Genomic DNA, 13,259 nt, shown 5'->3' on the forward strand with positions numbered 1-13,259 from the left:
TTGGTTAATTTATATTTCCGAAATAGAATAGTTCTTGAGAAGACCGCATCATACGATTTCGTGCATATCTATAGGATTCTAAATAAGCAAAGAAACTTCGTTTCAGCTCATACGATTTCTGTATTGGCCCCGAAATACAACTTTATCGAACACACTGTACGTGACTGTACACACCAATTTTTCTAGTCGCACCATTCATACCGAGAAAAAAAAATAAAGATATCAAACAGAATACATCAGGAAATTGGATGAGGGTTCTTCCAAATACACCGTTGACAGAATGTAACATCGATGCTACGCAAACTCGGAACAGCAATTTAACAGAAGCATCCGTAAGTTACAATTTTAATGCATTGGTGAATCAAAGAACCATTTGATTCTCCGCACGAGATCGACTTTAGATAAGAATTTTGCTTTACATCAAATCCACCCGTGGTCTGTAGACCAACTTTAGGGGCGCTTCTTTAAACCTCCACCGAGTCAAAATCACAAATTTTAAAGTATGGTCCTTCCCCAGCAACTCGTCATTACAAAGAATATCAACATCTCTATAAGCATCAATGCTGTCCAGGAGTTTCAAGGCAATGAATTTTTTAAGATGTGTCACTGTGGCCTGTGATGAGCATCTAAGAAATCTCCTTTCTAACTGTGATAGTTGTTTTGCTCCACACTCTAGGCATATGTTCACCTAATGGGAAAATGGAAACAACATGTAAGAAATGGCTCTCCAAATTAACTACAAGAAGAAAAGGGTTATTGGCCAGGATCCAAAGGAAATTATTTACCTGCTCATCAAATCGATGAAAGTCAGTATCATTTACATCACTCTCTGTGGGTTTGTTGGTACCAAGAGGTTCGTTATTGGTCAACATGTCTTTTGGACATGTGATTCCACGATTCATGTAAAAGTTTTTCTCACGTTTCATTTCATCTATTAATCATCCATAAAAACTTGTTATGAATGAAATAAAAAATAAGAATATCAATAGTTACTGTCTTGTAAGTCAGGGACCAATTTATAGACAATATCTTGCATTGTCCGATCAAAACTGATATACTGGAGAGGGTGGGACTGGTGGATCATGATATTGCAAGAAGGACATGTATTATTTTCTTCCAAGTGCTTGACCAAGCAACTTTTACAAACTGCAAGAGAAAAAATATTACTTAGAACCAAAAGGAACCGCATAGAAGAAACCGGTAATATCCAATACATGTATGAAGACACTCCGTGACAGTCGTTGCGTCGATGAGGTAACCACTACAGATTTTACAAATGATGTGGCTATTTAAAGTGCGTAACTTGATTTTTCTTTCCATAATGAGAAGAAGTTTGTTCCTCGAATAGTCTATCTACATAAGTACGAGAGTTTACGGAAACAATGTCCAAAAGTGTTGCTGTACGTCTCAATCTACATTTCACTGCCAAAAAATGGCCTAACATGGTGGGTTCCTAATCAGCGGAAGCGGAATGGCGGGATCTAAAAGGCGGAATTAAGGTAACCTCGTCCACTGTATGTTTGGTCGCCATTATTGCGAATTTTTACGAAAGCCAGATTGTGACAAGGTAAGGTTCTATTTCTTTTTCTTCTTTTGGACCAGGTTTTTCATAAAAATTTTTCTCATTTCATCCTTATCAAATCCAACAGTCGAATGTTTAATAATGAATGCAGGTGTTGTAAATGTAAAAAGCGAAAGTCCCAGAGTTTATCCAATCCACGTGGTTTGATACTGCGACGGCAATTTTGAAGGAAAATGTCTGTTTGACAAACTATTTTGTCACGTTTGTCTAATTAGTTATTAGTAGACTTGAATGAATTTTTAAAGAAACTTGTCAGGCATACAAAGTACGTGTTCTCTTCTTTAGAAGTTATTCGAAATCGATGAAAATTTCCAAATGATACAGCCTACAAAGTTGACAAGATAAAAATTCAACCGCTGACATCAATGTATTTTTCCTCTTCCTTCCACAACTACGTTGCTTTTAGCGAGACCCGTAAATGTATTCAGTGACGGTGTTCAATTCAATGCTTCATTCAAGGTAAACCTTTTTTTTTTCTTAATTCTTGGAAATTATGTGTTTCATGTAGAATTTAAACATTTTGTGCATTAGACTAGTGAAATATTAGTAGGGTTTCTGAGATGACAACATGCAAGGATGACTATTTTTATTCGATGTGGATATTAATAATATTCCGTGTCATCCAATTGGATAGCATTTGCTCTTTTGTTTTGCAGCCTTGCTACGATATTTTCCAGCAACTTCGTGTTGGTATTTAAAGGGCGTGGATGATTGCTGGGTGCTTTCCCATAAGCTGAATGTTTGTTTTCTTTAGATACCATTGACCTCTTTCGACCGCAACCTGAAAAAACATTTGCAATTTATTTCTGTACTAATGAACAATCAAGTATGCCAGTGACGCTGAAGTCTCTGACATAGGACAAATAAGAATATTTCTGTAAACAAGACCAAGTACGGTTACAGACGGCAGCAGATGGCAAAGGTAAAGGTTTGCATAATTTTTTTTACATTAAGGAACATGCTATTGTAATTTATTGTGCCATACCTGCAAAAGCATTGCAAAATGGTCTTTTTTCTTTGTATGACCATTGTTCCACATCTTCTATCGAATCAGAATCATTCTGGTTTGCCGTTAGTGGCTGCGACAATGAATTTGAAACGTAAAGACTGATGACCAACCAGGCCAGTACTACCAAGCTGTAGAACAGCGGTCTCGTCATACCTGCTACAGACATTCTACTGATTAGTATTTTAATTTGATTATAGTTATTAATGCGCAAATTTTCCGTCTAATCTTTTTTTTTTCTTCTTTTTTTTTTTTTTTTTTTTTTGCAGTTTTAGAAATGACATATGGTATACAGTACATGCTACAGCCATGGGAAAGTTCGTTAATTTCAAAGAAGGAAACGTTCTTCGTTAATTTAACCTATGACCATTTGCTAATATTGATCGCCGATGACGGGAAACACGGCGTAATGCTCTTAACGAGAAACAGTTTTTCACAAGGTATATTATCTTGCATAACTTACCTGATTCGAAGTTGACTGATTACAAAAAGGAGAAATAGGATATGAGCTGAAATCTGGATTCGTTCACTTTCAAAATCAGAATTTCCATCCAAATTGCTAGAAAATGTGTTGGACTCAGTACGGGAAGTAGTTGGTGACGAAAGTCTTGCTTCGTGAATAACCTTATAAGAGGTATTAGAACAGTTTTTATATGTGTTCGAGGCTCCGCCCTGCCTAGCCGGTTCCCTACTCTTCTACCAAATGCCAATGCTCTTCTTTCTGCAACATCACATTTCAACAATCATTTTTGTGCATTCACATGCCGAGCAACGAGGAGAGTGACAGAAAAATTTCCAGATTAATTTTTAAGCTTTAAGTTCTGGCAGCTGATAACCAAATTATCGAATTAAGAATTATTATCGTCTGGTTCAATCCTCCTTTTGATGCTTAGGTTACTTTGTGCACACCAAACTATTGTTTGGATGTGATCCATACTTCTTTTAATGTTACTTGGGGAACGGTTGTTTTCAAAAGGACTTCATTCAGTTCCAAATTTTCCATCCGCTGATCGAGATAACGAATATGATTCGAATCAGGTTTTTGTACAATAAAGAGGCTGTCGAATTTTCATCGACAATCGGCACATGAGCGGATGAGCCAAAGTTTAGTTCGATTTCACAAAATTAAGGATATACTTCTTTACGCCTCATCCCGACCCAACGTTCTCACATAAATTTTTCTCTCATTTAACTATACACATTTCTTAGCCTTAAAAAAAAAGCGACACATACGTTGCTGTTAGAACAACACAAACGTTCTTGTTCTAACAAAGCAATAGCAAACCTCTTACTTAGAAATCCATTACTTAATAATCAGCAGGGTTCCTCTCTCACCCAAAACCTCTGTAGTGGGGCTGCGCGTAACGTTATGACCACTTTAGCGTTAAACTGATGCACTAATAACACCCGTCGCGGGATATCCATTTCTTCCATTTACTACTTGTGCATTTTCCCTGATGATGTGTAGTCCAATGACATGCTGGGGAGCATAATGAGCAGTAGCTTCTACTGTAGACCGTTATGGTGGCGTACGTAAACCAGACATGGGAGTTTGATTACTGATTGTAATAAAAACAATGCTGATAAAAAAAAATGTAAATGCTTCCGATTCTTACTACTACAAAAACAAGGGCGAATATGATCCAATAGTGATGAAAACTACTTTTCCTCCCTGTAATGTTAGAAAGGATAAAGATAGACGTTTAGGAATTTCCGATAGGGATTCTTGCAAAACTACATGTCTCACTAGTTTCCCGATAGGGATTCTTGCAAAACGGAATTCCTCCTCATTTCATCTCAACCAACCCACGTTTTTTCTAAGATTTTTCCCGATAGATGGCGCCATTTTCGAAAAGGGTACTCCATTAATCTTTTATATCTTATCTTCCCAAGTTAGAACGTGGTTATTGTATCGTCTTGTAAAGCAGATATCGCTGAAGTTAATGACGAGTACCCCGTAATTTTAGGCTGAACGGTGAGAGATTGCCGAGCAATTTAGAAGGCCGACCCGAGTTTTGGATATATAATTTTTTACGATAGATGGCGTTGAGACGAAAAATTACGAAAACAAGGCGAAATCAGGCCGCGAACTTACTATTGAAGGCCGGGCTTCCGGAGTCGCCTAGCAACAGACTTCATTTCGTTTAGGTTAGGTCGTTGTGTTTGTGTTTCGTTAATCCCGTTGCTTTGCCGCGTGTGGAACTTATTCATCGCTTTGGTAGGTGTGTGTTATCCTTTATTCCTTTGGCATATTCAACTGAACGGCTTTGTTGGACAGGTGTTGAGCGGGGAGCTATTAATGTTATTCTGGGGCATATTCAACTGAATGGCTTTGTTGGAGAGGTGTTAAGTGGGGTGCTAATAAATATTCAGTGCGTTCCGTTTTCAACATCTTTTGGCTACGCGTTACTCGTTAAGTTAATACAATGAAAATTTGCCATTTTTTCGTACCAACCTGAACGACAATCTTTTTCACGACGCACGATTGTTTGAAGATTGATTTTCACTATACGTCATCATTTGAATGGTACAGTATGGTCTATTTGCTGATTTGCATGTAATTTCTTTCAGACTTTTATTTGCTGTCAGACAACGTTTTCTTATCTTTAGGTGCAGTTTCTAGCCGCAGCTCTGCAGTGTGCAAAAATTGGAGGTGGCAAAAATCTGCTTGTGGTGCTGATCTGCAAATTGCTGGCTTCATGAAAGTAATCTTGAAATGACCTATCAACAGTAATTTTGGTTTATACATGGCTTTCATATGCAAATCTATGACACATATTTATATTACCTAAACTGTTATTGAACATAGGACTACTGCAGTATTAAAATACTCTAACCCTCAAGGAAATTTGCAGCTGTGGACTTTCTTTAGATGACTCTTGTATCAGAAATATTTTCCTTCTTTTTGGAACAAGTAACATAGGATGTCTTGATGCCAACAAAGTGTGATTGGAAAGATTGTAAAAAGATATTAAGGTATTTGACAAATCTATAATCACGTTAATAAAGCAACTTTTTTGGTATTCTTGAATTAGCAGGAGAAACCTAAAGTTGGAGGACGATACATTTGTTTCCCATTACTAGTTTTGTAAAACAAATGGTAAATTGGTAAAATGAAACAACATATTACCTATTACTTTAGATCAATTGTTTTCACAAGTGAAGATTGATTCCACAATCTGCAACTTCTCAGGCAGACACCCATCCACAAAGCCATGGGCAATCCATACAGGGTAACGACTCGTCGTGAGTGCAGACCATCCATATTGATAACGGTTTCCTGCGTAAAGATGAATCCGTGTAGGTCGTCAATAGTATACAGCCATACGGGATCATTTACGCCGAACAACTGTTCATGGAAGATGATTTCGGTGAGACGCAAGTGCTGATCGTTTGGTGGTCGATTACGCCAACATGGCAGCCAAGGAACATGCCTTGCTCAATCGGATTGAAATCGCGATGTCGGAAGAAGAGCGTCTTCTTCTGGAAGAACTGTCCATTCGCAACCATTATGTTGCCACGCTACTGCCTATTCGCATTGTCGGTGTTCAGGTACAAGAGCTTCGCAATTTAGACGTTTGTTGTTGGAATTTTATAAAGATTGTTCTCTTCCATGCAGGGAGATGGAGATTGCCGAACTTATATTCCTGGCACCTATTTACCTGAAGAGGTACGTAAAAAGTGGTACATTTTTAAAACTGATATTGCTGTAAACGTGTATACCGCTTATTAGGTTGTAGACAAGATGGTTGAAGCCGTCTTAACTGTTCCAGGTACCTGACGGCGAAACCACTCCGGGAGAACGGAGTGGGAATGATTTGATTTACGAACGTTGAGTGCAGTTGTTTTTCGTCTAACAAATTAACATTGTTAATGTGCAGCTAGATGGGTTGTTGTTGCTCTCCCTTGTAAATCTACCCTTTTTCGCCCAATTGTTAATATGATTCTTTTGGGAACGTTCCGGTGTCTCCCAAAAACAAGTGGAAGACCATTCGAGGCGTTATGCCATTTCCTGAAATTGAACATTTAGAAAATGTGGTATATGTTTGCCAATTGTTTAGATCTATTCAGAGTGGTACCATAAAGTATGACTGTAGGAAAGGGTACATAGGCTTCTAAAAGTGAAGAACAGCTCTGACGTCTTTGGTAAGCGGAAAAGGTACTGCAAAGAGAAGCGTCACATGACGATTTTAAGGATGGACCCTTTCGTTTGCTTTGCCTAATGAATTTATGCTTGGAACTGACAGGTGGCGTTTAGCAGTGGCACCCAATCTTTGTTCTTAAAAGCCAGAGGTGTTCTTCACGTTTCAGGGGGATTGATTGATGATACTTGTTGGTTAAACCATGAAGAATACCAATAGATGGATAAGTGGAGGGTGAGCAGACGAACCATTGAAAGAGTCCTGCACAGTCTAGCTGCATCCAGGCAGATACTAGTAGAACCCGAAACATTGTTTTGACAACTTCTGTCATTTTTCGGTTGCAGGTTTTCACTAAATATTAATTAAGTAAGGGGTTTAATCGTGTTATATGTAGGATTTTTCGATTCAAGTCTATTTAGGTGTCAGAACTGGAATTGTAAGTTCAGAATTTTTAAAACACCGCACAGCTTTTATTAACAATATTTTGTTTTTTCAACTATCAAAATCTTGTAAATCATTTAAAGGAGAACAGAGCTCTTTGTTAAATTTCCGAAATTTCGACTTCCGGTTTTGCTTCCGGTTTTAAAATGTTAAATAACTCTTTATTTGTTGGTTTGTCAGAAAAAAGATTTACATTTTCGTGATACTCATCAAATTTGGGGTAGACTCCATGTGTCAGCTTAAAATACCCGAAAATCGTCAAAAATCGCAAATTTTTCTGAACATGAAAAATCGCGTTTTTGGTCAAATCCGACTTTTGGCTAAAAACACGTCATTCCGACCCCAAATTTGATAATAATCACGAAAATCCTATTCGTTTTGTTATAGGAGCCCTATTTCCGGAGATATTTGATACTCCCTGTTACTTCCGGTAAATTTTCGTGACAATCTGCGAAAAGTAAAAAATTTGCTGTATTGTTCTAACAATTTCAAATACTTTTCTCGCATGCGTTAGGGTGTGGTAGCTATTATTCCGTGTTTTTCTTGCTTTCAACACTACAGACTGATCCTACCAGCTACGACAAGTTTTACCTACAAATTTTTTGCGTTTCATGCTGCAACTAGTAGTTGATATCCTAGGATGTTATGCCTAAAATTGGAATTCAGCTATCAGAGATTTGCAAAAGCAAAGCACTTAACAGCAAATATTGTACTTATTTCAACATTCAAAATAAAATAAAATTTTGTGTTCTAGGCAGAAACTCTAGATGGCGTTAATGTGTGTATGATGAAGATTACGAGTGACAAGTTAAATTGTCTGTTTTGTGTTTCAAAGGATTTTTCATAAAAAAATTTCAGGTTTGTTGTTATCTATTCAGTATTACTATCATTGGGTATATATTGAAAAGGAATCCCTTGAAATAGATTGCTTTTTGTATGTGGTGGTGTTTCACCTTGACAGCTGCCGAACCAGCAGGCAGCAGCCTACATTCCTGTCATCAATGTACCACAAGGGATTCTGACACTTTAAGAAGGCTACTATTCCTCACATGAAGATCGCCATCCAGTTCAAGTACTGTTAATGGACCTCAAGCCTTTTGTTTAAGCTTAGTGATGTGTTCTTTCATCAGTCAACCACAGAGTCTTCATCTACTTTGTGTTGCTAATCATCAGCCCTCAGCATCACAGGTATCCAGATTTCCAAGCTTCTCTGATTAGCCAAAAATCATCCATACACTTCAGCTTTTTATTGTGGTATTTCAGAACATTACTTATCTTCCACTACACTCATCTGTACAATTCTCTTAGTAGTTCTTGTAGGCTTCTCTTTCTCTCTTCTTAATCTGTTGAATGCCAACATGGAGTAAGGTTCATGTTCGTTGCTTTACCATGGTATTTTAATTTGGCGGATTATCTGGATTTCTAATTTTTACATATAAATTTTTGTTGTATAACAGAAGATTGTCATTGCTAGTCCTGCTGTTCTTCTCTCCGTTACTTAGCCAGCTAACATGGATAGGCTTTAACACCAACTCCATTTTTTTGGTATTTTAAGTTTCCTTGTTATGAAGCATTGTTGTGTTGTAACATAAAATTCTGTGATAGGATTGCAAATGTTCATCTTCCTTCGGTATAACACTGTCGTTTCGACACTTTTTGTAGTTTCGCCCCCAGTGGACCACGCGTAAGTTAAGATGTCTTTTTCGTCATTTTATCAGACAAATGCCATTTTCCGCCTAAAATCGCTTACTTCTTTTTTTCCTCATTTAATCTATGTAGAACTACATTTTCTTCATCTTCCTTTCGTTGTCTACGCCTTCACCTCATCGCTGTCTTCGTCGACGTCTTCACCTTCATCTCCGTCTCCTCGTCGTCTTGGCCGTCTTCGCCTTCATCTCCGTCTCGTCGTCGTCTTGGCCGTCTTCGCCTTCATCTCCGTCTCGTCGTCGTCTTGGCCGTCTTCGCCTTCATCTCTGTCTCGTCGTCGTCTTGGCCGTCTTCGCCGTCTTCGCCTTTATGTCCGTCTCGTCGTCGTCTTGGCCGTCTTCGTCCACGCCATCACCGTCCACGCCATCACCGTCTTTGTCCACGCCATCATCTCGTCGCCGGCTTCGTCTTCGCCCTCTTCGCCCTTCACCTTCGCCCTTCACGTAGGGAGTTCAGCGTGGATCGTCGCCATGGTATTGTTTTGTTTTGCATTGTAATGTTTAAGTTAACCCGTTGGCTGCCACCCCGTTTGCGTCCCATTTTTTTTGTAGCTTGTAGGGACCGGCCGCAATGGCCTTCGCCGCAAGGCGCCTTAGGCAATGCACCAGTAGGGACTTCTCTTTGTCGATGCGGTGGCGGATTCCTGAGGGTGTGCATTCCCTGTAACGGATTCCGTCACCGTGTCAGCCCGGACTTGTCTTCGGACAAGTCCCACCTTGTTCGCGATCCTTATGACGCGATGCGTAGCTACTGTAGTTTAAGCAACCTACGGGTTGCATGGCCTGGCAGCCAACGGGTTAACTTAGTTAAGTGTATGTTTGTGTGTATATTTGTATGTATATTTATTATGTTATGTAAAATAGTGGTGGAATTGTTGGGAGGAGGTGGGACAATAAAAACAATTTCAATTTTAATTTATTTTTTGTGTTTATTTCATTTTGTCGACTTCATCCAAATCAAAGATAAACTTGGATTATATATTTTCCCAACTTATTTCACTCGAAGTCCAGCCATGTCAAGAGTACTTAGTCGGTGAAACATCAGTGAATATATTTGTTTTGTTTTTTTATTTGACTGTTAAATACAATTGCTTGGCAAAAAAAAGGGAAAAAATGACTTACACAAAATTGCTTCACATGGTGGTATCACAAAAGGATTCAACCATTACCTTCTTTAACTCCTTTGTTTCCATTGAATGAGGCAATAATTCAACAAACACAAGAATGATAAAGGATATGTTTTATTTACACTGACAACAAAACATTGGTTGCATTCCATTTTCTCAACGAGCGACTCCAACTCTAATTCAGCACATCAGGTACCTCCAGGATCTCTGCAAATTAAAACTGTATATCACTATTGAAAAAACCAAATCCTGGATTGAACCAAGTCACTGAATGATTTTGCGGCCCCCACAGTACATCCCGAAGACCTGAAAGCACAATTACAAAACCTTGAAATTAACAATAAATTCTAACATCACCTGATGACACCTCCAAGAAACTAAGAGATTTAGATAGGGAAATAGATTATAAAGGACTACTTTTTTACGTATCACCTTTCGTACAAAATGGGTTTATAAGATTAACGGAGATGAAAAACGTGCTAGCAAAGCCAAGCCATGGTCCTCCTTTAAAAATTTAAAATATGTTGTACAAGGTTTCTTTGACATGAAATTTTGCCATAATACCTTGGATAACTCTGCATTAATTGAATTCACAAGATGTAGCTCAAAACACACGGAGTCGGTAGTGAAATTTCAAGAACAGAGACGTTCATTCAATCATCCACCATCAGTCCGAAGCCACGCAAAATGGAACAGCTGACGGGACAGCTGACATGTCCATAAAAATTCTACGGAGTTAGTTATTTCTCCCCTAGATGTCTTAAAATATACAGCAGTGGTCAAGGCGCCACCCACTATGAATCCAAACTTAAGGCGCGTTTTGGCGTCTACCTGGTTGAGTTGAACTCAACCATAAGGTTGACACCAAAATGGATTTTAGATCAACTCGGTTGGTCGAAGTCGGACTAACCAAGTTTACATTTCAGTTGACACCAAAATGAAAGTTGAGCCGAAGTCGCGCCCACCACTAGGGCTCGGCCCCGTGCCCAATGGGTAGGTATTTGGGCGAATGGGTAGGTCTTCTCAGCAAAAAAATTGGATCCGGTGGGTAACGGTTCCTAAGACTTTTTTTTCCCCTTCCTTCCCCGGTACCATGTGGGTAATACAATTTCGAAAACCGTTTCCATTACCCGGGTTCAAAACCCGGTTATCCCGTTCGATTTCCTACCCGATTACCCGAGTTTTCCCCTGAAATCAAGTGACGCCCTTTGAATTTTTTTCCCAAAAAATTTTTTTTCTTTCCCCCCAACTTTTAATTTAACTGGGGCTTTGCAAGCCGCCATTTTCCAAGATGGCGGTGGGTATACCCGGTTTGCCCATCAAATCCGCCCAGCTACCCACTTTGGCAAATAGACTACCCGGATCGCTCATGGGCGACTTTTTTGGGCGACGAACCGTGGGTAAACCGGGTTTTAGAAAACCGGGGCGAGCCCTACCCACCACTTCATTATTCGGCGAAAACCACAATTTTCATAAAATGTGGCAGGGGGTTTTGTCCCCCCTCCCCTTCTCTCTATCTTAGGTTGTCTGCTATGTGCTGTCAATATTTATTAATTTTATAATTTATACGCTGTCGATTCTCGATTCAGTGTGCCCAACTGATTACTGCATCAGGTTTGAAAGTTTTGTTAATTCTTTGATTTTCTTGTTCCTAATTTTACCCCTTCTATTTTTTTCCGCCAGTCTTCAAGAAAAATGGTGGACAAGGGAAAATGAAAAAAAAAAATAATAACGTCTGCTAGTTTTTTTAAAATTATTCGTGAATGCTTTGTTGCCATATAACAATTGTATTCGGCAAAGAAAAAGGGGGTGGGTTTTTTTTTTTGGTTCTGGTTCTACCATGCTCTAGGACCATGGTAGAACTCGGCCATATAGATTGGCGGTTGAAGTTGAACCTCAACCAAGGGGGAAATATCAGTTGTCGCCAAAACATTGGTTCAGTTCAACCAGGTTGACACAAAAATGCGGTTGATCGCAACTCAACCTCATTCCTGATCAACCAGGTAGACGCCAAAACGCGCCTTTAAAACCCTACCACTTTTCCATAAGTCAAGCAAATAGTTACGGTGTGTAAACTGCAACCAGTTCCAACAAGCCACCTAGAACTATATTTAAATATATAAAAAAAATAAAAATAAAAAAAAATAAAATAAAAAAAATAAAGAGAGAAATTATTAATCTGCTTTAGAAATCGCGTTGACGTAAGCACGCAAGTAAAAATTATTCAAAGGAAATCGGCTTTTATAATTTCAATGGCAGTAATGAAGCAAAATCAATTTTTCTTTATTTATTTGACAAGGTAAAAACAAGTGTTTTACTATGCTAATCTATTGATTCCTCATCCTCATTCTGCAGGTGTTGCCTTTATTTTCTAATGTTTAAAATTGTTGGTAATGAAACAAAACTTTGTTGTGGCTTTATGAGAAACCAAGATCCCTTTCTCAAATGAAAAGAGACTTTACGGGATAGGTATATGTCTACTAAACACATGAAGTTCTCATGTGATTGATTAGTTTTTTTAAATCTTACCACACATTTCCCAGATGTAGATTGATATTTGTAGGGAATTGAAAGAGATTGTGCTCATAAAATGTTTTGAACCTTTTCATTGTAAAAACTCTTCATCAGGCTCTCGTAGTTAAATCAAAGTTATCTACCTTATGACAACCAATTGTGGCACTGTTGTGGTTGACTGCAGCTGATAGTATTTGTAGTCTGTGAAAAGAAAGTCAATACAAGCACTATGAAACAACAAATAGAAAACCTGTGTATCTATGAATAATACATAAAATAGTATGAAAAATGGATAAAACTTACATTCTCTTGATAAATTCAGTTTCACAATACTGTTCTTCAGACATTACGTATTTATTTTTTAAATCTTTATTATCGTTTGTTTCTAGGATTTCTGATAAAATAACTAGCTCACTGTTCACTGTTAGATGCTGTTAGATATTAAACATGAAAACGTCAGCTTAGAATATAACATGTGAGGGTTCCCCAAATGTCCGCAACGAACGCTACGAGTGATATGACCCATATCTGCCCTTTACTTTGTTCTTCTGTTTTTTACATTTATAAAAAAAACTATGGACCCAATACCAAAATTAATTTGATATTCGTAATTTTCATCGAATTTTTAATCGAAATCATGTATTTTTAACTATATTTAGAATTTTGGCAAAAATGAAAAAGTGGGAAGGGTATAGCCTTCCCATTTTTGTCAAAATCCGCAAAAAATGACATCTCTTGGAT

The 13,259-nt window shown here is 38.2% G+C and overlaps 1 protein-coding gene, 1 long non-coding RNA gene and 1 other non-coding gene across 41 annotated transcripts; 1 reads left to right on the plus strand and 2 right to left on the minus strand.

Moving 5' to 3' along the window:
• Positions 1-100: 100 nt before the first annotated feature.
• Positions 101-1,453, minus strand: LOC116932291 (polycomb group RING finger protein 3). The gene is made up of 4 exons (XM_032940061.2): positions 1,215-1,453; positions 994-1,146; positions 786-931; positions 101-688 (listed from the first exon to the last, which is right to left on the minus strand). Exons 1-4 carry the CDS (start codon positions 1,318-1,320, stop codon positions 416-418), a joined length of 678 nt encoding a protein of 225 aa, XP_032795952.2. The 5' UTR covers positions 1,321-1,453; the 3' UTR covers positions 101-415.
• On the plus strand, positions 1,447-9,474 carry LOC116931958. 30 transcript variants are annotated; one of them, XR_006652374.1, is made up of 14 exons: positions 1,526-2,768; positions 2,858-4,806; positions 4,867-5,115; positions 5,199-5,318; positions 5,398-5,564; positions 5,624-6,140; positions 6,208-6,258; positions 6,322-8,029; positions 8,096-8,243; positions 8,302-8,425; positions 8,483-8,563; positions 8,629-8,716; positions 8,777-8,855; positions 8,951-9,474. It is a non-coding gene; the product is annotated as an uncharacterized LOC116931958 (transcript). The 30 variants fall into 30 exon arrangements; XR_006652387.1 differs by lacking the exon at positions 8,483-8,563 and having other exon boundaries at positions 5,624-5,696; positions 5,782-5,821; positions 5,879-6,140; positions 8,096-8,359; XR_006652381.1 differs by lacking the exon at positions 8,483-8,563 and having other exon boundaries at positions 5,624-5,688; positions 5,754-5,821; positions 5,879-6,140; positions 8,096-8,359.
• Positions 9,475-10,102: 628 nt separating this feature from the next.
• LOC123476865 lies at positions 10,103-13,003 on the minus strand. 10 transcript variants are annotated; one of them, XR_006651841.1, is made up of 6 exons: positions 12,822-12,994; positions 12,662-12,745; positions 12,040-12,109; positions 10,569-10,763; positions 10,437-10,508; positions 10,103-10,310 (listed from the first exon to the last, which is right to left on the minus strand). It is a non-coding gene; the product is annotated as an uncharacterized LOC123476865 (long non-coding RNA). The 10 variants fall into 10 exon arrangements; XR_006651843.1 differs by having other exon boundaries at positions 10,103-10,508; positions 12,040-12,103; positions 12,534-12,745; positions 12,822-13,003; XR_006651846.1 differs by having other exon boundaries at positions 10,103-10,508; positions 10,569-10,712; positions 12,534-12,745; positions 12,822-13,003.
• Between the last annotated feature and the right edge of the window lie 256 nt (positions 13,004-13,259).

This window comes from Daphnia magna, linkage group LG10 (assembly GCF_020631705.1).
Source record: "Daphnia magna isolate NIES linkage group LG10, ASM2063170v1.1, whole genome shotgun sequence".
Taxonomy (NCBI): domain Eukaryota; kingdom Metazoa; phylum Arthropoda; class Branchiopoda; order Diplostraca; family Daphniidae; genus Daphnia; species Daphnia magna.